The sequence below is a fragment of the Telopea speciosissima genome, chromosome 6 (assembly GCF_018873765.1).
Source record: "Telopea speciosissima isolate NSW1024214 ecotype Mountain lineage chromosome 6, Tspe_v1, whole genome shotgun sequence".
Taxonomy (NCBI): Eukaryota; Viridiplantae; Streptophyta; class Magnoliopsida; order Proteales; family Proteaceae; genus Telopea; species Telopea speciosissima.
The window spans coordinates 37,385,929-37,412,795 of NC_057921.1; the positions used below are offsets into that span (position 1 = coordinate 37,385,929).

The following is a 26,867-nucleotide window of genomic DNA, read 5'->3' on the forward strand; positions in this document are numbered from 1 at the left end:
GCCGGAATGACCGCCATGCCCCTCATGTATGGTGGAAATTCTGCCCCCTTTTGTGCCACCGCGTGTGCTCTCATTGACCGACGCCCGGTGTGGCCCCTGCGTCTCACCCAGAAAACAGCGCCCCTTAAAAATATTTATTAGTAAGAAAAAGTGGTAGCTAGGTTGGTCGAGTCCACTTTGGATAAGTTCCAACTACCCCCAAAGGAATGCTAAGGGTTGGAGGGAGACAATGAACTCACCAAGAAATTAAATGAGTTACTAATATATGAGTAATCAATCAAAACATTCTGCACTTCATTCGGGTGATTTATAATTACACGAAGGGCCCTGCTGGGCTTGACATTGTTGGTGGTTGGGGCTCCAATTAATATTAATGTCCATGTCCAATTTGGTAAAATATGGTCCCATAAGGAGTCTATACAAGCCAGAACTGCCACAAGCACACAAACAAATGAAAATGCATGCGTATTGGAAAAAAGAAAGATTGGAGAGGTTTTGGATCTGAGAAACTTTATGAAAATTATAGAAATCCAATATTAGCCGGCTAGTCTCCTTTGTCTCCTTCTTCAAATCACTTTAATTAATTAAACTTAAACCATGTTCACCCAAAAGCTAACTTGGTTAGGTTGCTACCTCATCTATTCAAATGGGTAATCTGCAAATTAGATATATTTTTCAAACCAAATTTCTCCTCTTTTTCGTATGTTTAAGGAGGGAGGGACTGTAATGGTATTAAACAACATGATTAAAAATTCTCTTACCATATAATGGTCAGATTATATAATAATTCTTATTTCTTATTTGGACCACATCAAATCATGAGAGGTATATAAAGGTGATTACACCAATAATAAATGTTTTATCATAAAGAATGATTCAAGCACTAGATCATTACTAATTAGGGCTGCAACAAGATCGGGTTGGGCCAGGCATTATTAAACCCTAGCCCAACCCTAAGTCCCCTTAGCTGGGCCCAAGCCCGACTTGACCTGACTCAGGGCCTAAAAAATCCAACCCTAATTGGCCCTGATCATGGGGAGGGGGAAGGGAGATGCATGGGCTGAACTGGACCGGGTAGAAAATTATCAATTTTATGATCGGGCTGGGCTGGGCCAGGCTCAGCCCAAGGCCTCAAGCCTGGCTTGACGCGACCCTGACTTAGGGCTAGAAATTTCTAGTCCTAGCCCGCCCTCAAGGCCAAGATAGCTCAACCTAGGCCTGTTCAAGCTCAGGACGGGTTCGGCCCGAAAGGGCTAAACTTGCACTCCTATTACTAGTGAGTCAAAGAAATGTCCCGTGTGCATAGTTTGAAGAATTGGAATTCGAAAACACTCCGAATTAGGGTTGTCAATCAATTGGTTTGGATCGGTTTTGGTTCAGTTTCACCGGTTTCGGTGTAAGAATGAGTGAGTCCAAAACATGATCCAATAAAGGTGCATCGGTTTCGGTTTCTTATCAGTTTAGTTTTGATTTACCAAGTAAATATATTCATAATTATGAACATAAATATGAAAAAAAGTGTTTTATATGAATTTTGGACTGCAATCTGTTGCTTATCGGGTTATTTCGGTTTCGGTCTGAGTTTTTTAAATTCAGTTCGATGTCTTATCGGTTTTCAATGTGTTCCGGATTGGCTTCAGTGTCACATAACTCCAACCTGAAACATGATCCAATAAGTTGATACCGATTTCAATTCAGTTTGGTTTCGATCGATATGGGCTAAAAAAAAAAGATCTTTATATATATTCCCCAATTTGGAAGATATTTATTTCATTTTAATTTGGATGAGCTAAGCCAATAAGATAGGATGAACCAAAAGAGTTCTGCATCATGAGGGCACTAGAAGGTCACCTAGACGGTGGTGAAGAAATAGAATATGTAAATACAAAGAAATGAAGGATGATCAGATTCTATTTGTACTGTATCTAAAATGAATCTTGTCTATTCCTATTCTTCAATTCCTCTAAAGGGTTTTTCAACCAACTAACTTAACTTTTCGTTCAGATATGTATGAATTGGAGACTCAAATGATGGATATGCAAGCATGATAACTGATATGTTGTTCTATATCTCCATGAATCTAGGAACTTTTGCTCGCATTGTATCATTTGGTCTACGTATCGGAACTAATAACATTCGAGATTATGCAGGACTATACATGAAAGATCCTTTTTTGGATTTCTCTTCAGCCTTATGTCTCTTATCCCTAGGTGGTCTTCCTCCGCTAGTAGGTTTTTTCGTAAAACTCCATCTTTGATTAGGGTTGCAATGGGGTCAGGTTGGGTCGGGCTTTGTAGAACCCTAGCCCAAGCCTAAGTCTCCTTAGCTTGGCCCAGGCCTGACCCAACCTTGACTCAGAGCCTTAAAAATCAAACCCTGACCCGCCCTCAGGATCAGGCCGGGCTCACCCTGATTGGCCCTGATCATGGGGAGGGGGAAGGAAATGCATTGGCTGGAATGGACCGGGGAAAAAATTATCAATTTTACGTAAAATAACACTATAATAAAATGTATTATATCACTTTTTATCTTCATTTATAATATATTATTGAACAAAATATGGGTGACGTTTAAAGTTTATAATATATATATTATATCAATATATATTTTATAGTATAACTTAAAATAGGGTCGAGCCGGGCGGAGCCAGGTTTAACCCGAGGCCTCAACCCTGGCCCAACCCAACCCTGCCTCAAGGCCAGAAATTTCCAGTTCTGACCTACCCTCAGGGTCAAATATCTCAGCCTAGACCCTATTTGGGCTCAGGGTAGGTTCGAGCTGACAGGGCCAAACTTGCGCCCCTAGATTCGATTCTGTTTTGTCAATTCAGGCTAGGTTTTGACACCCCTACTTCAAATCAATCAATTCATACTTTATTTTTAGGGTTCAGACTAATTTCGGTCTATTTTACACTAGTAGTTGTCTTCGACAATATATTCCAGCAGCCACACAAAAACTTCTTATTTGGACAAATCTCAATTTTTAGGATGAGATAGATATATCATTAATTACCCACTAATATTGTTCCATGTTTCAAAATTATAAAATGCTAATCAATGGGAGCCACCACTGTATTTTTGTGGGCTCTACCACAGACCCCACGGATTTAGGGGTTGGGAACCCCATGTGTCATGGAACTGATAGCATTTCCCTCCAAAATTAACCCCCACAAATATCTTTACTAGAGGACTAGGCAAGCATCTTATTGGTATAATTTCATGAGTCAAATAGTGAAGCATTATAATTCACTAAGCATTGTGACCCCTAGAAGAACCCTTAAAACTATAAGCTCAAGAAATTGGGTATTACGCTAAAAGGTGTTTAAATGGAATTATTTCTTTTGATTGATGAGTACAATCTATTTCAAAGAAGACAAGAATAATTCATTTTTCAGCTCCTTGGCTTCAAGATGAAGAGGCATCCACCCCTCCCATTTTCAATCACAAAAAACTTAAGCAAGGGACCCACAATTCTGAGGAGCAAAGAGAAGAGAACCTATTTCTACTCGTCTTCTATCTCCCAACTCCAAATCATAGGAGAATTTGTATTGCGTTTGCTGATAAGCTCCAATCATTGTAGTGACACCTGATTTAAGTGCAACAAAAATATAGTTTCCGGTTACTGCAAACACCCCAGTTGGTTTCACAACAAGATCATTTCCTCTCAAATGAAAAGTCATAGCTGGAAACCTATTAAAACCAGACGGCTTAGGGAAACATAGATCTAATATTGGCACATCTCTTGGTCTACTTCCGCTATTGTATGGTTGAATATGAAACTGTGTAAAGTACTGAACAAGACCACTTCTCACACGAGCATAAGCATTAGAAACAAGTGAAGTATACGGAGCTCCTGTATCTATGGCACAACCCCCAGAGAAGGATCCCTGCAGTCCAAGGTGAACATTAGCGATGCTAATATCCTGCAAGTCCACGTAGTATAGTGATGGGCTAGATCCTCTTAGTAATGGTGTAGCTAGAACTTGTGGTCCTACCATCCTTGCACCTTCTCCAATATATAACTGAGAATTGGTGTGTTCGGAGGTAAATAGACAATAAGAGAAGTGCTTTTTGGCTGCTTGGTCCCATAAGGGACGAGTTCCAGGGCCTCCAGGACCTAAGCCCAAAACCCCAACATTTGCATTCTCTCAAAAATTTATAGTTGTAGCTCTGAAAGCCACAACCCAAGAAGAAATTGTTGTAAGATTCCGTACCTCCAAAATTAGAAAGGAAGGTTAAGGTCTCTCTTATAATGGTTCTCATTCTTAAGGGTCCAGAGCTATCACCATAGCGTATTCTGAATCCACAAAATGATTGAAAGCAATCTTGGTTTGGAGTTGGACATGTTGGGTCACCATAAGGAATAGGTTTATAACTCTGAGACATATTGTATGGGAAATTGGGTTGCCATAGGGGCAAGCAAGGATTGCAACCTTCACATTGAACCCATGTCATGGGGCTTCCAGTGTCCAAGATCATGAAAAAAAGCATTGACTTTGGGCCAGGAACAGGTGGAAATGAACCTATACCCACTTGGGCTACATAGTAGACACCAATATATTGCACTTGTGCCACTATATCGTTGGGATCAACATCTACAATGCTATCATTCCAGTTTCCTTCTCTCATTGCTGTCTTTGAGAATAGATGACGCATGCGAGCTTCTGTGGCCTGAACGAGTAGATCAATCCTCTCCACATCTGTTATGTTTCCTGGATAGAAAGGTGAGTGGATGGAGAAAGGGTGGATGAGACTTAAAGCGGTGACCTTGGGACCTTCAACAGTGGCCACATGTAGTAGCGAAGCACTTGAGAGGAGATAAATTACAGATAACAAAGTCTCCATGAAACCCATTTAAGCTATTCAGTGTCAAAGTATGGAATGTCACCACAAAGGCCGAGGACATGAGATTTGTAATTGAGAATTGGCTACCAAAGCCGAGGTAAAAGGATTTGGATCCTTTATGGCTGGCCATCGTGCTACGCTCAACTCAAAGGTCACCACATGGAGTTCATGAGAATCCAATAGTTTGTAAATGGCAGCCTAGCATTTTTTAATTTTGAACCATAATTTTAAATTTTGAATTGAGATCGCCTACCAACCATTGGATTGGCATGAATCTACACGGTGGATTGTGAGTTGAGTGCAGCATGATGGCCAGTTAACCCTAGGCCACAAGGGATCTAAATTTGAGGTTAAAGGGGTACCCATAGATCCCATATTAAAAGGGAAACTGGGAGAGTAAATGTAGTCATACCATAAAAAGAGGAAAGTAAATGTATAACTGATGGACGTTACAAGAAATGTCTTACATCCAAATGGGAAAAAAATGGTTAAGATTTAATGTGAGCAACAAATCTGGCTAGTCTAAGGAATTCTTTTATAATTTGGAGGTAATTGCCTGAATGTGTGTCATAGAAAAAAGTGAGAAAATTTATGGTCAAAAGTCTCATGATGCCAACATGCGCTCTCATTGGCTCATGTGCACATGCTAAGGTCACGTTTTCCCATAAAGAATGCTATCTCATTTATTATAAATTAGTAAAATTGAGTTGACTCTAATTATATTATGTGCGTAATGGGGCTCGATCGAATGTATAGGTGCTAAATTGGGCTAGCCTAGTATGGGATAGATTAAAGGGTTTGATTTAATGTTCTCCATTAACTCTAGAGCTTTTGACATATCAAGGAAAGGGCATGAGATATATAATTGAGAATTAGCAAAGCCAAGGTTAAATGGGAGCCCATAGATCCTAAAAAAGGGAAACTAGGAAAGTAAATGTGTTCTTAGCAAAAAAAAAAAAAAAAAGAAAAGTATTGTATAACTGAAGTATGTGTCAGGAAACGCTTTATGACGATGGGGAAAAAAAGTTTCTAATGTGAGTGTCAAACCCAACGATGCACGGAATATTTTTATAATTTGGAGGTAACTGCCAAAATGTGTATCAGAGAAAATTTTAAAATTTATTATGGAGAAAATTTCTCTGTAGAGGAGCGTGCTGCTCACACCTAGATACAAAGGAGCAAAATGACCACTCTGCCACCAATGAAAGGCAGAAATCGCACTCTCCATGATGTCAATGTGCACTCTCATTGGCTCATGCTTGCAGTGGGGCTACGCTTTCCCGCAGAGAATGCCAACCCATTTATTATAAATTAGGAAAACTTAGTCGACTTTAATTATATTATGTGCCTAATGGGGGCTCGATCTACTGTATGGGTGTTAGATTGGGTCAACCTAGTTTGGGATAGGTTAAAGGGTTTGATTTAATGCCTCCATCAGTTCTAGAGTTTCTAGCTTATCGATTAAGTACCTAACATTTGATATCAAAGTCAGGCACAATGTCATGAGTTCAAGTCACAAAAAGGTTACCTGGGTGAGGGTCAAGTACTTAACAAATTAGTTCTTAGATATTTAGAAACTGCATAATTAATGATTCAAGATTTCATGATTGTTATGTAGGTAAAAGGGAAATTTCATTAATAAGAGATCAAACTAGTCTATGTAATTCCAATATTCAATCTTAGATATATAGAATTTATAACATTAATGATTGTTTTTTGGGTATAAAGACATTAATGATTTAAGGTTAAAGGGGAATATCACTATACTTAAGATGTCAATCCATAACTTGTTGATCTCACTCTGGGAACCTTATATCTTCTTTTTTTTTTTTGTCTATCTGTCTAGCTTGTCACATGGGACTTTGACTACAAGTACATGGAGCAACCACGTGATAAGGGGCAAAGAAGTGGGGGAGGGGGGAAGGGGGTTTCTTAAGGCACAAGTGGTCAAAAGAAGATTAGAAGGTTGGAAAATTAAGTTTCTTCATTATGTAGGGAGTTTGCAGCTCATAAATTCAGTTTTCCTGGGATCTTACATCTCCTAACCTGGCATATTTGGAAAATGTTGAATCATTATTTTCTAATTTCTTCTAGTCAAATCCCAAACTTTGAAGGAAGATTCATTACACTTCTGGGGAGGCGGTCAGAAGAAGATTAGAAGGGTGGAAAGCTAAGTTTCTTTCTTATGCAAGGAGGTTATAGCTCATAAATTTAGTTTCCAAGGGATATTACATCTTCTGGTCCGGTATATTTGGCCTTCTTGTTAAGGTGATGAAAACCCTTGAATCATTATTTTCTAATTTCATCTTATCCGATCCCAACTTTAAAAGGAAGATCCATTACACTTCTTGGGAGGTGGTATGCAAACCAAAAGTAGAGGCTGGTCTAGGAGTGAAGAGAATTAAGGATATGAATTTAGTGGGGCTTTTAAAACAGCTAGGGTCAAATGGATGCAACATCGGTACTTGAAATCTGAATCTATATGGACAATTAAGGTTCTGAAAAATCTCTCTTGGGTTTAGAGGAAATTTCTTGAAAATTAAGTCCATATTAGAAATGTCTATATGTGGAACATATCATTGGTGATGGACAAGGCAACCAACCTTTGGCATGACCCTTGGCACTCAAATGGGTCCTCTTGAACCAGTTTGGAGATCGTATCTGTTATGATGTAAGTTTCGATAGATATGCCCACAGTGGACCAACTGAAAAATATCAATATTACCAAACCCCCTTTTGTTGCTTTTGTTGGGCTGGTCTTGAAACTCGAGAACATTTATTTTTTATGTGCCCTTTTATAACTTTCATTTGGAAAGAAAGTAGGGTCCTCTGTTTCGATAGCAAACAGAAGATCACATCTGCCTTAAATGAAGCAGAATGGAATTCAAAAAAGTTTGGTGGTGACACTATTGGTGCAATAGTGTGATTGCAAGTTTTGATTTGACGCTAGGATCTTGTACATTCTTCTTCTTCTTTTCTTTACTTGTGAATAAATTTGATATTACCTATAAAAGAAAAAACAAAACAGAACCAAACGTGAAGAGATGAGAATTGAACCAATTACTTCTTGGGAGACAACACTATATACCTCTAATAGTAAAACTTCTTATTTGGGCATATCTCAATTTAAGATGAGATAGTTATATCATTAATTACCCAGTAACATTTAAAGTTTCCATAATTGTAAATGCTAATCATTAGGAGCCACCACTGCTTTTTTGTGGGAACCCAAAATGTAACGTAACTGATAACATTCCCCTCTAAAATTAAACCCAACAAATAGCATTACGGGAGGAGGTTCACCACGTCATTGACAATCTTGGCATATAATGGAATCTTGATGTCCAACCAATGGGAGTATGGGAGAGGGTGGGAAAATGGTTTGTATAAGAGGTCAAAGTGTCAGAGAGAAGATGATTGTACGACAAGTAATGGAATCCTAATGTCCAACCAATGGGAGTGTGGGAGATGGTGAGAAATGGTTCATATAAGAAAACATTCTTGGAGGAAAGAGAGAATGTAACTAGGTAGATTATTCCACCGATGTGTGGGTCTTTTTTCCCTATCTTTTATTGTTCATTTAGTTATGCATTTTAAGGTATAATGTTTTCAGGGAAAAGTGTCGCTCAACAAGCAATGTAGGCTATGCCAACTTGCTCTCTCTATCTCTCTCCTCTCTGCCCCTTTCATTGTCCTGTATCCCACCCTCCCATAGGCTGGTTCCCCCACCCGGTCGGCTCAGAGAAACTTCCCTTTTTTATATAAATTTTTAGTATTTGTTTTTTCTTTCTCACCTTGCAATAAACTTGAGAGTTGTTTGATCCATGCCAAAAGGTTATAACTGCGTTTCTGTTTGTGTTGCACAAATGCCGAGAAATGTACCGTTGGAAATTTGTCGTGGCATTTTTTACATATGCCCGTGTAACTCCGTTTTTAAAAGCGTTTATATGAAAACGCCAGAATAAGTTTTGGATTTATATAAACGTCGAGAAAATGTGTAGTCCAACAAAAGAGTAATTAGAGGTATTTATTTAGTGACGCTTGTGCATAAACACCGGTAAAAGGTTAATAATTAGCGGCTTTAATAAGAAACGCCGCTACATAAAGTATTTTAAAAAAAAATATATATTATTTACCTAATCCTTTAACCTGTTATTTTTATGGTGCAAATCCTTTAAGCTATTATTTTTGTGGTGCAAATACTTTAACCTGTTCTGTTACCTTATCCTTTAACCTATTGATGTGAAGAGACATAAAACTTTCCAAAAAAAAAGGAGAACATTCATCCCTAAAAACAATGAAATAAGGACAGGATCCAAAATTGTTTAGGTTTACCTGTACAAATGACCGTTTAAAACTTAATTACATTTAGTCTACCTTACCCCAAAGGACACTTACAACCTATGACAAATTAATAAAATTCAAAAACAAAATAAACAATGTATGTACGTGCTTTGCTCTCTTTGTCTTCAATCAATGAACACCTTAGACAAGGAGTGCTTTAAATCACCAAGGAACTCCAGTAAACACACAAAATTTAGCAATAGCTCATTGACATTAGTATTCAAATTAATGGAAAAAATGTCTAGTTTGAAATCATGTACCAATTTTTTTAGCTCGATCATATCGAAAAAGTGTCTAGTTTGAAATCAAACTCACAATAGGTAGTACTTGTAGCAATATAACCATATACCAATTTTATCAGCTCATATCGGCATAAAGTATCATAAAGAACAAACAAGCAAAATTTACAAAAATTGATACACCATCTCTATGTCACTGTATAGTTAAATCATATCTTATGATGATATCCCCAAAAGAACAAACTAAAAAAGAACTACTGCAGACACACTTCTGTTAACTTTCAGCTAAGAAGCATGGTCAGATTTTCAGTACATCATCTATATCCAATTTCAACCAAAGAACATGCCCAAACTACCATGAAAAAAATAATGCTAACAGCTAAATCTTGAAAATAGAGTTCCAAAAATACCCATGTTTGAAAAGAGAACAAAGGAAATCCTAAACCAAATGGAGTAGGGTCCCCTACCTGATTTAGAAAAACATAATAAAGTCAAAGAACCCAGAAAACTACTACTCCTTTGGCTGAAAATGCTCGTTGTTTTTCTATTCTCATTCTCTGACCTTCCTCTCTCTCGTTTCATTTAACTCTGCAGCAATGTACATTGACCTAACAAGGGAAACATATAGACACATTTATTCGAAAGTGAAAAGAATATAAAAACAAAACAACAATTAAAAATAAATAATGTGGAGAAGAAAACCGTGTTTTTTACACAACTTCTTCACGATTGAACTGCCATGCAAAGTTCCACACCACACCACAACACCTATCTCTAGGGTTCTGAGTCCCTAAATCAGTGGGGTCCATAGTAGAGCCAACAACAATGCATTGGTCACTCCCACTGATTAGCATTTCATAATTTTGGAAACGTTGAACAATATTAGTGGGCAATGAATGACTATCTCATCTTAAAATTTGAGATTTGTCCAAATAAGAAGTTTTTGTGAGACTGTTAGAGTATATAGTCGAAGAAAACTATTAGAGTAGTTGGTTGATGCCTTGCCAATAGTGTAGTCTCCCAAGAGGTCATTGGTTCAACTGTCATCTCTTAACCATATGCCTTGAGAAACCCCCTTTCCTCTCCCCCACTTTTCTGCCCCTTTTCATTCAGTCACTTTCTAGTGTTTGTAGTCAAAGTCCCATGGACCAAGTTAGATAGATAGACCAAAAAAAAAAAGAATAGAAAAAAAAAAGATATATATATATAGTTCCCACAACGTGGTCAACATGTTAACCCATTGATTGAATACTGAAATTAATCATACTAGTTTGACATCTTAATAGTAATGGCATTCCCCTTTGCCTAAAATATAATACTGAAACCTTTAATCATTAATGTTATCTTATCAAAAAAATCAATAATGATATCTTACCAAAAAAATAATTAATTGTATAAATTCTGTATATCTAAGATTGAATACTGATATTATATAGACTGGCTTGACCTCTTACTAATGAAATTTCCCTTTTGCATACATAACAAACATGAAATCTTCAATCATTAATAAATTCTAAATATTTAAGAACTATTTTGATAAGCACTTGACCTTTTCTTAGGTAACCCTTTTTGTGACACGAACCCGTGACGTGGTGCCCAACTTTGATACTAAATGTTAGATACTTGACTGATATGCAAAAAGCTCTAGAGCTAATTGAGCACGTTAAATCAAACCATTTAACTTATTCCATACTTGGCTGACCCAATCCAGCACTCATACACTAGATGGAGCCCCATCAGGCACATAACATAGTTAGAGAGTCGACTCAATTTTCCCAATTTATAATAAATGAGTCAATGTTCTCTGTGGGAAAGCGTGGCCTCAGCGAGTGCATGAGCCAATAAGAATGCATGTTCGCATCATGGGGGGTAGGGCGGTCATTTTGCCCCCTCTGTGTCTGGGTGTGGGTGATACATTCCTCCACAGAGACTTTTGTCCATAATAAATTTTCTCACTTTTTCTCCAATACACATTCTGGCAGTTCCCTCAAAATTATAAAAAATATTCCTTGGAACTGGCCGGGTTATTGCTCACATTAAAATTTTTCTTTTTTTTTTTCCATCAGCGTAAGACATTTCTTGTCACATCCATCAGTTATACATTTACTTTCTCTCCCCTTTTTTTTAAGAATACATTTTCTTTTCCAGTTTTCCTTTTAATTTGTGATCTATTTGCACCCCTTTAACCTCGGCTTTGGTAGCCAATTCTCAATTATAAATCTCTTGTTCTCTTGACCTTTATGGTGACATTCTATTCTTTGTCACCAATAGCTTAAATGGCTTTCACAAAGACTTTGTTATCTCTAATTTCTCTCCTCTCAATTGCTTTACTAGTTGCTACAACATGCCGTTGTTGAAGGTCCCAAGGTCATCACTCTAAGGACCATTCACCCATTCTTCCCTCACTCACCTTTCTATCCATAGGACGTAACTGATGTTGAGAAGATTTACAGGGCAGTCAAGAGGAGACAAGGGAACAATCTAGAGATAATGGCAGTCATGATGGTGACCATAGAGGGGAGAGGGTGGAGGAGGTGATGTAAAGTTGTTGCCCCACCCAGATGAGGTTATAAGATGCATCGCTTCTTCGCCATAGAACCAAGAATGGAACAACACTACAAGGTCCTGGGGACTCAATTGAATGAGAACTCCATTGCCCTGCATTCGATGGTTGATTCGAAATTTGTTGAAATTGATTAGAGATTGGGCAGCATAGAAGGTGGTCTTAATCATAAAGATGATTCAGAGAGGTTGAATAAATATCATGGGGAAGGGTAAGAGAGAGAAGAAACAATTAGATGAGACTTAAATTTTCTATTTTATTTTCTTTGTATGTTATGCTCTTTGTTAATCATTAGGTCAGTTTCCAGTTGTAAAGCAGCAAGGAGAAAGAAGAACTAATATGTACTTTTCTTTTATTATTATCCAAATGTAAGGGTCTCATTATCAATGAATAACAGCAACTTCCTATCTAACACAACCCTACTTGTCTCTATTATTATTTGTGTTGTTAAGGCTTTTATCAAGCGATACCTATTATCGAATAAACCAGTGTGGGTCAGATCAGTTAGTGAACCTGGTAGAGCAAAATTGCTCTGATACCATGTTGTCACACCCCACTCCCTACATCTAGGGATGTGTGACTGGAATACCCCCAGTATTCCACACTAACCCCAAGGACCTACGCTTTGCAGTACCATAGTCACTGATCCCACGCAACAAATCGAATCAAAGTGTGTGCGGAAGCTATATAACATTTATAAATGATCAAAGTGCAGAAGCTAAACATGTGATATCATATAATAAGTGGCATCTTATTCCATCACATTGAAGTTTGTAAAACATTAACTAGTAATAAGTGGCATCTTATTTAAATACATCAATCTTCATTAATCATTCCAAAACTCATATGGACCTCAAGCCCGCACTAAGCCATGCCATGAGTGCAGGTCTCATAGGCGTACTCCAGACTATGCTCCTCCTTACTAGGAACATCCCAAGCACCATAGCCATCAACGTATAAATGCACCAAATCACCATTGGCTAGTACCATCATGCCTACAACCATTTTAAAAAGACAGATCCCACGAGGGATGAGCTTCCAACTAAGCCCAGTGAGCAATTAGATCATACAAGCATAAGCAAGCAATCAAGAAGGCACAATCCACCAGGATGCAATCCAAAAAGGATAGACAAATCTCACAGCGTCTCATACCACCAAGACAATTCATGCATCAGATTCAGTTTACAGTCATGTAATGAATGAATTTCAGGTTTAGTACGCATCCACCTAACAATCAAAATGCATAAGTCCATGAGGTAAAGTGCTACTACAACATCCCTTAGGTAGTATCCCCGGCCTCTAGAGTCAAACACGGTGATAATCCGACGATAGCAACCCGAATTGCAGTTGGAAGCCTGTGAGATCGGATCCCCTCACTGGGTTGTCCGCAAGCCCCCAAGATAACCCAAGCTCTCACCCAAATACGATGGTCTTTTGAGAATGGCACCCAATCCATCGGAAGTCACCATCGATTACCCAACACCTTTCCCCCTGTTGCTAAAGGGTGTAGCACTTGGGAAAATATAATCCTAACCATGCATCTAAAAAGAAGGGTGCACGCTCATGTATAAGCCAGAGGTCAAGTCTTATAGTACTAAAGTCACGATTGGCTCGGCTATTCTCTTGCCCCCCCCTCTAGCTTGCACATGCACATGCGAGAGTACGGTGGATGTGATACCGAATAACGATCGGCCCGGTCACAAACCCGTACACTCATGGCGATCCCAAGTCCGACGCACACTCATGGCACTTGGATCCCATCACTCACATTCACCACATAAACATCGCATATCCAACACATAACCATTAATCACATCCACATCTCATCGCATAATCATCATAAAACTACATCTCATATTCAAGTCTCAACACATAACCAATATCTACATTCTCAATACCAGTTCAAGTATAATCGTAAGTCCTTAATCAACTAGCATTCAACATGATAATCTTAAATCATCCTTGCCATGATCCATCATTAGTAACATGCATTAAAATTAGCATAAATGATCATATCATTTATCACATACATGCATGAATGGCATTCAACACAGGTCATCGTAAAAACATTCCATAAATTAAGTCCAAGTATCTAATTCATTCACAATCGTTGTAATGTGTATCATTGGGTCTCGTGTGCAAGTACGCTTTTGCAATCATAGTAAGTTATCCTAACAAATCATTTCATAGGTATACAATAGTGAGAATAGGGCTATAAACGGATCGGATTCAACTCGGATAGTGCTATATCCGCATCCGCATCCGATTAGCTATCAGACAGATTCGGATTGTACTAAACGGATACGAACACGGATACGAATCAGATATTTTATCCAGCTATAGCCTATCCGTATCCGCATTTGTTTAGCTTTCAGATGGATTCGGATAGTGCTAAATGGATACAGACACGGATACGAAAATGAATTTTGGCTATTCATTTACAACCCTAGGTGAGATAGGGTCTGTGATCAAGTCCCAAAGCTAAAATTCAATTACAGTTCTATTTCTGTTCACAGCTAATGATACCTATTGCTCGTAGGCTATCGTCTATATGATTCATAATTCATGCACCATTTTGGCCTTAGCGGACGATGGGTCAGGGAATGATACCTAGTGTCCGTAGGCTATTGATCGTAGGTTCACAGAGACTATTTTACAGCTTGGATTGAGTCCAATCTTGGCTCAAGGCCATAGCATAGCTGGGGGATCAATTGGGGAGTATAATTAACCTTCTAAGATGTTAATAATCATAAGTATTTGACTCAATTAAGATTACCTAAGCAGGACTGGGTCCTAAACACCAAGAATCACTTAATTTAGGGGTTCTACAATGGGGTTTCATGGTGGTTTGGCCATGGGGTTGGGAATCTATCAATTGGAGCCACTAATTAACATCAATAATACTAAATAGAAGGTTTTTTTTTTTTTTTTGGTAAATGGGGATATTATTGATGATGGGGGTGTGTACAACCAGTAGCTTCAGACACACAAAGTTTCTGAAGCCACTACGTGGAATATGGCCAATCTGTCACACACACAAGAGACAAGGCCTTCCTAGCCAGGGCATCTAAGATCGTATTCATAGCCCTAGGGACAAAAGTGAAGGAAATGGTAGAAAAAGAAGATGCAAGTCTAGTCACATCTGAAATCAGATCTTCCACCTCCCAGCTCGGGGTCTTCCCTCCATTTAAAAAAAGGACCACATCCAAACTATCAAACTCCACCTGGATGTTATCTAAGCTCATCTCCAAGGCTGTCAGCAAGGCACAATGAATAGTAAGGACCTCCCCTTGAATAATAGAACCAAAATGGCGAGGTATGGACCGAGCCTTACAAAGCGCACCTGTATGGTTCCTACAAAGCAGACCTAGACCTCCTCTCGATGCTCCCCTTGGCAAAGCAACATTGTAACTGAGCTTGATCACTCCAACTGGGGTGGGTTCCCAACGACGACTACCACTATGGGCGGCTTCCTAGCTGAATCCAGAAAGATCTCCTGGCCTTTGGTTTGCTGCAAAGAACTCCAGAAAAGCCTTCTCAGCTACAAGGATGACCTCAGATGGAGTCCAATCCTTCCCATTAAAAACAAAGTCATTCCTAGCCTGCCGCAAGTACCAACAGATGAAGGACGCTCTAGAAAGGGATTCTTGAGCAATTCTTTTATCCTTCTTAAACCAGAAGTCCCAACCTTGGATCCAATCAACTAGGTTAGGCATATCATCTAGAGGGGAAAACTGGAGAGGACTTCCAAACCACACGTTACATGCGAAAGGGCAGTCGAACAAAATATGGTCCTCTGATTCTGGAGAAACTCCACATGTTGAGCAACTGGGATCAATGTTTACATGCTGAGAAATTAGGCCTGCACCTATGGCCAGAGCTTCATTGCAAGTCCTCCAAAGAAAAAGTTTAATTTTTGGGAGGGTTTGGATGGCCCAAATACGATTCCACACCACATCTGGAATGTGCTCCCGCTGTCGAGACCTAGACGTAGAAGCTTTACTCCAAACATTTTCCTCTTCTTTCCTAGCCAGCAGACGGTATGCAGACTTTACACTAAACTGACCATCCTTTGAGACCCCCCAAATTTTCTTGTCTTCTCCGGGGTAGATACTTAAGGGGATGTTAATAATAGCGGCTGCATCAGTAGGGTGGAAGAGGGATTGAATCAAGTTAAGATTCCATCTTTGAGATACAGGATCAATGAGATCTGCTACCTTCAAGATGTCATACCCATCCGGTTTGGGGGTTTGCAGCTTAAAATTTTGAAGTGAAGGTATCCACCTGTCATCCCAAAGATTAACACTAGTACCATCACCAATTTTCCAGATAAGACCCTCCATCAACACCTCCCGGCTAAGGAGAAGGCTTCTCCAACCCCAAGAAGGACGATTCCCAATCTTAGCATGCAAGAAGTCGCAGTGAGGAAAGTAAATGGATTTCAAAGCTTTTGCCCAATGTGAATCAGGGGAAGACCATAACCTCCAGGCTGCTTTAGCAAGAAGAGCTCGATTTTGGATTTTTGTATCTTTGAAACCCAAACCCCCTCTACTTTTAGGTTTACAAAATCGTTGCCACGACGTCCAATGAATATTATGCTTCTCCTCTTAAACACCCCAATAGAACCTGGCAGAAGCTTTCTTCACCGCCTCATGAAAGGAGGAAGGAAGCTTAAAGTGGGAACTAGCAAAGTTTGCCATTGGGGCCACAGCAGGCTTCAAAAGGACTTCTTTACCTGCATGTGATAACAGCTTTCCTTTCCAACCCTGCAGTCTGTTAAGAGTCCTCTCCTTAATATCATTAAAGACCTCCTTCTTAGACACACCAAATTGATTGGGTAGACTCAGATACTTTGAAAGACCATCTCCATGTCTGACCTTGAGAATCCTTGAAAACCACCTCTTGATTCTATCATGAGTGTTAGGACTAAAGGTAAGATTGGATTTGTGAAAATTTATGGCCTGCCCTGTGGCGTTGTAGTACAAATCCAGACAGTCACTCAAAGCATTTATTTCCTGCAAATCCACTCTTCCAAACAATAAACAGCCATCAGTAAAAAGAAGATGAGTCACAGGCTCCCCTCTATGTCGAACCCTGACTCCTCTAATGGTACCCACCAATTCGGCTTGTCTGATGACAATGGTAAGGGCCTGGGAGCATAAGATAAAGATCACAGGAGAGATAGGGTCACCCTGTTTGATCCCTCTAGAGGGAGAAATGGCACCCTTGACATAACCATTCACAAGCAAGTTGTAAGATACATATGTAATGCAAGTTATCACCAGGTGGACCCAAGAACCTCTGAACCCCAACTTAAGTAGCATACCTTCGATAAAGTTCCACTCCAACCTATCATATGCCTTGCGCATATCGAGCTTCAGAGCAAGGAACTTGTCTTTCCCCTTCTTTTGCTTTTTGATGTAGTGGAACATCTCGTGGGCTACCAAAATGTTATCAGAGATGAGCCTATTAGGAGTGAAAGATGACTTTACTGGTGAGATAATCTGGTCCAGTGCCCCATTCAACCTTTCTGCAATAAGCTTAGTGATGATTTTAAAGGCAATATTACACAAACTTATAGGGCGGAAGTTGTCCGCACTCTCTGGTGCCTTCACCTTAGGAATAACACAGATGAAGGTTTTATTAAGCTCTCTGGGGATTTAACCAGTATTAAAGAACTCCATCATCAAGGCTGCCAAGTCATCCTTAACAACCTCCCAATATTTCTGAAAAAATAAAGGGGGGAGGCCATCTAGGCCTGGGGATTTCAACGGGGCCATCTTTAAAAGGGCATCGCAAACTTCCTCCAAGCAAGGAGCCGCACACAACACATTGTTAAGATCCTCCAAAACCACAGGTTGCACAGCATCTAAGACCAAACTTAAAGCATGATTATTGATAGGTTCAGAAGAGTACAAGTTTTGGAAATGATTACAGAGAATATTGGTTACCTCAGCTTCAGTGGTAGACCACACGCCCTCGGGGTTTTTGAGCTTTAAAATCTTATTTCGGTGCCTTCTCCTCAGGGTAGTCACATGGAAGAAACTGGTGTTTTTATCTCCACCCCTAAGCCACTCCACCCCAGACTTCTAACGCCATTTCCTCCTCCTTCTAAAGCTCAATCTATAATAATTGTTGAAGCTCAGTTTCCCTATCCCGAGAATAAAGGGAGCTCGCAAGACCTTGGACCATCTTAAGCTGTGCTCTAAGGCATCTAATGTTATCACCCATATGACTAAAGACCTCAGTATTCCACCTCTTAAACACATCTCTGTAGTGTGAAATCTTGTTCAAGGTTTGATTAGAAAGTTTCAACAGAAGGTTCAAGTACATTAGAAAAAGAAGCCCTATGATTTGTGTAAAGATTGAATAATTCCAACATCAAGAATCCTCAAATTGAAGGTTCTACAAGGGGTTTCATGGCAACCAAGCCATGGTGCTGGGAATGGATGATCTAAGTTTTATAAGTGAAGCTCCTAGCATCCAATAAGAGGTCTAGGTACAGTAGCACAAGAAGCCTAAGGTTTGGCTAAAGATTGGATAGGATTAGAATCAAACCCAAATGAAAATAAGCTAGAACTAGCACAGTTTATCTTACTTACAATAGGGTTAGCTTAGGATAGAAAAGAGGGCAAGCTTCTAGGATGTAATGGGGCTGCAACTCTTCTGTCCCACGAGCTCCAAGTCCAAGGATAGAGCGCAGCCAGCTGGGGGAGTATTTTAAGCTCAAGCGTAGTTCAAATGGAGGATGGGATCCTCCCTTCTCTCTCCTTCTTCTTCCTTTCTCCTCCTTCCTTCTTCTCCTTCCTTTCCTTGCTTTCTACATTTTCTCTCTTCTCTAGGGTTTGGGAATGAGAGAAATAAGGAAGAGATAGGGTTTTGATATTGTTTAGCTAAGGATCTAAGGGCTTGTTTGGTTGGGGCTTAATTAAGGTGTAATTGGTGTTTAAAACCTTATAGAGTCCAAATAATTCTTAGGTTAGTGGTCTTAGGGTTTGGTTTGGTCATTTAGGTCATAAGTGGTCCAAACTAACTTGGGGTTAAGCTCCAAGCAAGGGCATGAGGGTTCCAAGAGTCAAAATCACATTTTTGGGCACTTTTTGGTCTATGTGGATGATAGACTGCGGTTGATGCACATCGTCTGCAGGCTGCGGATCATGGACTGTGGATGATACACTTCTATAAGTACCGTGGTCCTTGGGACGAGGGTTCCTCAGCCTTATGGCGACAAAGATTGGCTTTGATGAATAACGGCGTATCGTTCTGATATATCATCATGGCGATTGGGATCATGCTTTATAAAGGAATGGAGTTGCCACCTAGGATTAGAGCCTAGGACCCAATGGGTGTAGCCCCATCCGGGGTTAGCGGAAAGGGCTACGTGATTCCATATGGTCTGGTCAGAGATTCAGGGTAAGTAGTTAGGTTACGAGGGTGGGAAGGTGTTAGGTACCCACCTCGCCCGGATAAACCGGTCTTTCTACTAGATGCTGGTTTTCGAATATTCTCCCTTAATAATATATCTTATACTAACATGTAAGGCTAAGTTATGATGCACTAATCATGACAAAGAAAGAAAAATCATTTACTATGTACACTAAAACGAGTTGCTTTAATTGTCTACATTATGCCAAAAATAATGAGAGGGAAAGAGACAGATACCTGTCTAGAAATGCAAGAAACAAATGAAAGTGCACTGAGGGCAAAATATGTGATGTCCCACGGCTCAGGTGAAGATGGACGATCGGCTTGTCTCTCTCTTGTCGGACAGAATGAGGCTATACGAGATGAGTTTTGTCACTCAGACTTCGGGCAGAGTAACGACTATATAATAGATTTTCATTATCTGTATACAGACAGAATAACGGTTGTGAAGGGGGTTTTCGTTATCCGTACACTGACGGGATAACAATACCTAAGAGCAGAATCGCTCTATGTTTGGATGAGTAACCGAAGGATCTACCCACGTCGAAGAACTCCACTCACTCACATACTCATGAGGGAAAGACGAAGGAAAAGAGGGTGAAAAGGGGGCAAAACAAGCCCTGGAGGGTCTCCTTACCCGAGAAAAGCTTGAGAAATGAGGGAGGGGGACCCTCCTATTTATAGGGAGGGGTCCCCTCTCTCTCCTGGCCAGATAAGTCCTCCACGGCGCCGTGGAGGTGTCCACGGTGTCGTGGGGGACTTTTCCACGGCACCGTGGGTGACGTCAGCAAGCTGATGTCACACCCCCTCGTGGTGCTATGAAAATCTGGTACACATCCCCACGGTGCCGTGGGAAGGAGCCTACGACGCCGTGGGGGCGCAGTGCCATTTTTTCTTATTTTTTAGATTTTTGGCTCCCTTCTGACTCTTCAGAAAATTTTCTGTCAGGGGGCTCTACGCCCCTACACCCCCCGCAGGTGGGGGAGGGTGGGCAGTACCTCCTTCAGCATTTGGTAAAAGGGTCTGATAAGTCATTTTAGGGATGTTAGGGTGATTTGGTTCAGATGTAGGGATAAGAGTCCTTCTTGAGAGAGATACCAATGCCTGTCCATGTCCTATCATCCATAGGGGCAAAATACAACAGAGGTCCACTATTTTGGCCATAACTTAGTCAACACATAACAAAATTATGCGAATCAAAATGCGTTGTAAATTAGACTTAAAGGGATACATTTTTCATGAAGAAACCTTTGACTAACTCATAAAGGAAAGCCCTCAAAATCGGGTTCAAAGTTGGCTATAGTGCATTGACAGCAGACCAGAATTCTATTGACTACAGATGGCATGCGATTTTCCTCCGGGGTGTTTGTACATAAAGGGAGAGCATGCGAGAGTATAATTAATGAACATAGAAGCTAAGACAATGGTCAAGAATCAATCATGCCAGATGGGCATACAACAAGGTACAAAGTCAAAGTTTAAAGCTTACCTAGTTAAAGTCTTCCTCTAGGACTCCGAAAGGCTGTCCAAGCTACGCTATAATATGCACACCAGTACAATAAATACAAACTGGAGCACAAGTGTAACATGAACGGTCATAAATGATTCAATCAAGCATTTTAAGCTCTAAATTGAATGTCAAATTGGTCATTATCGATTTTTGTTCGAGATCGTGAAAGAGACCAAAAAAAATCGACTAGAATTGGTTCCAAAAACCTTAGAAAGGCCCTCAAATCTAGATACCCAACAATCCCCCAAAATCCCTACACATGTCATTCTATAACGACCAGAATTGGGATCGTTCATAGTCGATCTGACCAAGGATTTTAAACTCAGAATCAAAGATCGAATTAGTTGGTGAGGAAAAGTCCTCATACATAAACTCCAATCATCTATCATGATGATATATATGTTTTGATGATAACAAATAAATCAAATTGTACTAACTCTTGTTTAAGGTGTTTAAATAAGAGCATAGCACCAAGTGAGGGGGAGCCCTCAATTCAAGAGAATGATGCTCAAAGCAAATTGAACTTGTCCAATCTTTCAAGACATCAAAGAATCAAGAAGAATGGAGAAAAAGTTTTGAAGACAAAGATCAAGACAAGTTAAAGGAACTCACTTTGAAGACATTCATGTAAAGAAGTGAAGTTCAAGACTTGAAGAAGATTGAAGATTTAGAATTGTACTAAGTTGTATGATCATAATTAAAGTCACAAATGATGTAATGCACACAAACACAAGCATGCATTCATTTAGATCGACTTTAGGAGGTTTAATTAACCCAATCCATATGACCAAACCAATTTGGAATCACCTGTGTAAGTCTAACAAAGGACTTAACATGTTCAGTAGAATTTGCTGATCCGGCATACCGAATCTGGAAACGGCATGCCGAATCCACTTTTGACTGCAAAATACAATCTCAGGGTTTTGCTCACAGTGTTTCACTAAAACAAATATTGAGTATGAGCAAGAGAACTCGTACAAATCTTGATTGAGAGCAAGAGTATTCAACTACTCTTGATTCCGAGCAAGAGGACTCAACCAATCTTGATTCTGAGCAAGAGGACTCACTACTCTTGATTCTGAGCAAGAGGACTCAATTGAAACATAAAGTAAAAACTACTAGGAAAAGGGTTACCTCAACCTTAGTAGGAGTGTATGCTACCTTCCACTTTGAAGCTTAATGCTAAGTGTGATGAAGGTGAGAGGAGTGGACGTAGGCAAGTTTTGGCCGAACCACTATAAATCTTGTGTGTTATCTTTGTTGCTTGTTTACTTTACTTGCATTTCTTAGATAATTTTTTATTCCGCATTATTTTAGCATATTCTACTATCTTCACCTATTCACCCTCCCTCTAGGTGAATTCACATTAGTCCCTAGCAATTCCAATCCATATTGGATCCAACTTGGTTAGAATCAGTCCAAAAAACCTTAGAATCAACCTTCAAATTTGAAAACCTATCTCTCGAATTGATCATTCCAGACTGTTCAGATTTAGAAATCAACAATGATAGATTCCATTCTGAATTCGATCGATCCGAACAAGAATTTTAAACTTGGAATCGGAGATCAAATCGATCATGCCAGATTGGATTGGAATCAGTACCATAAACCCTAGAATTGACCCTCAAATCTGAAAACACATCGATCCAGATCCAACAACCCTAAAATCAGTCGTTCTGAAATGGCCAGAATTGGGATTGATCATGCCCGATTTAACCAATGATTAAAAACTCAGAACCAAGGATCAAATCTATCCCTAAAGATTTTTATCTAGATTGGATCAGAATTGACCATAATTGATCCCAAAAATCCTAAAATTGGACCTCAAATCTGAAAAGCCGATGATCTAGTCCCAAAAGACCCTAGAATTGTCCAATCCAGGGGAGAAAGGGACACAAGAGCTTAGTGTTTTTCTGTGATTCTCGAACCAGGGAGATAAAAAGACCCGAGGAGGGAGAGGAGAGAAGGTAAAGAGAGAGAGAGAGAGAGAGAGAGAGATGATTATCTCATTTTTTTTTTCCATATTGTTTAATATTTTTCAATCGATCCAGAGTCCAAAACTTCTTTTTTGATGCCCAAAGAAAATAAAACTTCCACCTCTCTTTCTCCCTTGATAATTCAAAATCCCTAAATTATCCCTAATCCCCTAGGACGGCTAATTTCAATATGAATTGGCTAATTCAACCAAAGAGTTTAAAATCATAATTGGAGATCAAATCGGTTTCTATTGATTCTGGTCCGAATCAATTTGGAATCAGTTGGAATCGGTACCAAAACCCTAGAATCGGTACTCAAATCTGAAAACCAACAGTTCAATGCCAAAAGCACTAGAATCAATCGTTCTAGAATGGTCAGAATAGGAATCGGTCACGTCTAAGTTCGATCTGAATCAACCAAGGATTTTAAACTCCAAATCGAAGATCGAATCCGTCTTTGCTGTTTCTGATCCATATTTGATCGAAATCGGTCCCAAAAAAACCCTACAATCAGCCCTCAAATCTGAAAACCCAACAGTCAAATCCCAAAAACTATAGAATCAGTCGGCCTGGAACAGTTGGAATAGGGATTGGTCATAACTCACAACTGATTCCAATCCGACTAGGACAATTAGACCAAGAATTTTGAACTCAAAATTAGTGATCGAATTAGTAATTTTTTATACCAATCCAAATCTGATCGGAATTGGTTGGAACCAGTCTCAAAAACCATAGAATCGACCCTTAAAATATAATATAATTACAAAACTTCCACATGTCATCATTACTGTAGTACCAAACCTTCAATACTTGCCACTTGTCATCTTCCTAGATTTATCTTTCCTAAAACCACTAGTATGTTTAGTATAATTGATTTCTTTGAAGAATATGAGAAACCAGCCATTAGTAATAACTTGTAAAAAAGTTATTTTGTCTAATTTCATACTTTATAGTTTTTATTTTTCCAATTTCAATACCAATATTAGATGAACAACTTTAGTTTTATTTCATGATTGCCCTAACTGACTTTTGTATGAATATTTTAATCAAAAGGGTCATGGTGGATTCAAACTAGGGGTGTCAAAAAAGCCCGCTCGGCCCAAACCCGCCCGAACCCATCCTGAGCCCGACCCTGACCCAACCCTGATTTTTCAGCCCAAAGGGAGGGTTAGGGTTTAGAAATAGCTTGATCCTGGCAGGGTCAGGTCAGGATCGGGTTTAGGCCTCGGGTTGAGCCCGGCCCGGCCCGGCCCTACCCGACCCGACCCTGTATTATTTTATAAGCATATATATATAATAGATATATATATATATACTTTTATATATACAATATTTAATTATATTATATAAATATTATATAAAATAAAAACACTCAAAACGTCAAAACCCTAAAAGCGATTAAACTTTTAACTCAACGTCTCAACCCCATCTCTTTCCCTTCGAAAGTCGAAACCCCATCTCTTTCCCTGCGGACTGCGATGTCTGAAGACTCTGGATTAGCCTCATCTATCGTTCTCATTTGGATTTTGGAGAAGGCTGACGAGGAGAATTGCAAGGCGAGTTTGGACTAACTAGGTATGTGCGATTCTTCTTCTTCTTCCATATCTCTCTCTTGGTTTTGTCTCTCGCTCTCTTCTCTTTGCTATTTCTCTTTTTTTTTTTTTTTCCTTTTCACTGGGTCAAACCCTAGAAGGGGTTAATCAAAGTTTCAGAGGAAAAAAGGGGGTGGTGGGCATTTTCGCTGGGAATCGACAGTGATTTTTTTTTTTTTTTAAGTCAAATGAGTGGGGTGATTTTAATGAAAATTGAAGAGGTTATCTGGTTTGGGGTAAGGAATTGGATGGGAATGACTTTCTTAGTGAACATGAATCATGAATGGAGTGTTGATTTCAGTCTGGTTTGCAGACTTGCAGTACATGGTATGGAGTATTGTGGTCTCACTGCCTCAGATTTGCTTCCTGAGTTTGCTGATGTTAAATCAGTTTGCTAAAAGGGTTTTTTGTTGGGTCTGAGAAAAAGACCTGACAGTCCACCATGCTTGCTGGTGCTGTTGCTGAAAATCCTACAATTTGGGGATTCATATGCTGTCACTTGATTCTCTGTTGATTCGTTGTGTGGATTTGTCTTTTTTTTTTTTATGAAACTGTTGTGTGAATTTGATAGCTATCGGTTTAATTATAAGTTTAATTAGCATTTTTTTTTTGGCTGTCTTTTGATTCATTTGCTAGAATATTTCATTTGATTGAAGAATCTCTATGCTATAGTTGAAGATTAAAGGCAAGGTCAGGTCAGGGACAGGGTCAATCAGGGTCAATCAGGGCCAACCCGACCCTGGCAGGGTCGGGTCAGGGTTGAGGGTTTCTTGGCCCTGCCAGGGTTGGGTCAAGGTCAAGGTTTAGGTTAAGGCCTCTAGGGTCAGGGTCAGGGTTTAGGCAGGCCGGGCTCAACCCGACCCATTGACACCCCTAATTCAAACCACCATCCCTTGGAACATGTTTGAGATATGCTCATGTTCCAAGTGCTCTACCAATTTGAGCTAAAGACCCATAAAATAGAGTTTGGCATTTACAAGTAATCTGAGAATTGATCCAAAACTTGATTCAAAGAGAGTACCCACTAGAAATTTTTTTGTTTTCTTTTTTCCTTTTCTTTTTTTTTTTTTTGTTATCCTGTGCTTACATTCCTAGAACACAACTCTAATGTGAAAATTAGGATCTGCACAGCATTCCACTAAAGACTCTACCTGTAAAGGTGCACTCCTACAGTGCTTGGCAAAATTCCCAAACCCATGACATCTAAAACACCTGACAATGTTCTCTGTCAAGGGAGAGGAGTTCCCACTGCTCAAGTTATGACTTTTCACTGATATGCAATCAAGCATCCTATGACCATACTTATTGCATCTAAAACATTTCCCATTAAAATAAGTCTCAAATCTAGGTTGTGGTGTGTGCCAAGGTGTAGGGGCCATCCATTTAGGCCTCTGGTGGGTGAACCTATTGAACTTGTCATACCTAATTAGTTTCTTTTGGTATCCTCTACCATACCTCTCATACCCACCAAATCTACCATGCTATCTACTACCTCTATTTTCTTCCTATATTGCCTGTTGCGTCATCTCTCTTTGTCCCTATGACTCTCCCTATCTCTGCTTAATACTGTTGTTGATCAAATTGTGCCTGACGTCCTTGGGGTCTCATCTCTATTTTCCTTTGTCTCTATACCTTTCTCTTATGTGTCCTCTTTGCTTTGCCTTGGAGTTTCTGATGGTTGCTTTCCTCATCGGTAGTGCTCATAGACCTCTCAATAATAGCTTTGCCATTCTGCTTGGCCTTCTCTGACTCGGTCAACTAAGTGATCTCTTCCTCTAGTGTTAACACCTGTGGGTGCAGTCCAACTCAATCTCGGTCAGATGTGCTATCAAAGTGGTATTCTCCTCTTTAAGTTTACGACACATATCAACTCTCCCAATGATCTAGGATTCAAGTTCTTCAATGGTGTACTTGAACTCCCTTTGTTGAGTCTTCAGACCATATACATTATCTTCAGAATCTTTGAGACTTATGTTACCCTTCCTGAATTCTGAATTTTGATCATCCAATTGTGCCTGCAACTCAAGGGCTTTCAGATCGAACCCCTCAAGTTGCTTGGTGAGTTCTTTAATCTTCTTTCTCTCCATCTTGAGATTTTTTAATGCAACCAGCTCAGACTCCTCCTTTTCATCCGATTTTCTTCATTAGATTCTGTGCAGTTCAAATGTTCACCATTATTTTTTGTCTCCTTAACCTCAGATAGACTATCAATACATACTTCTAATGACCAGGTAAGGATGTCTGACACAAAATTGCCACTTGTTAACTGGTCACTGTTATTATCCATATATTGCTCTCTCTCTCTCTCTCTCTCTCATAGAAATTGCACACTATCTCGTAATGCCTTTGTAGAATTGCATGAGCCAAGTCTATT

The 26,867-nt window shown here is 39.6% G+C and overlaps 1 protein-coding gene across 1 annotated transcript; it reads right to left on the bottom strand.

The window, feature by feature from the left end:
* Positions 1-15,463: 15,463 nt before the first annotated feature.
* Positions 15,464-26,580, bottom strand: LOC122665701. The gene is made up of 3 exons (XM_043861853.1): positions 26,405-26,580; positions 16,617-17,642; positions 15,464-16,274 (listed from the first exon to the last, which is right to left on the bottom strand). Exons 1-3 carry the CDS (start codon positions 26,578-26,580, stop codon positions 15,464-15,466), a joined length of 2,013 nt encoding a protein of 670 aa, XP_043717788.1.
* Between the last annotated feature and the right edge of the window lie 287 nt (positions 26,581-26,867).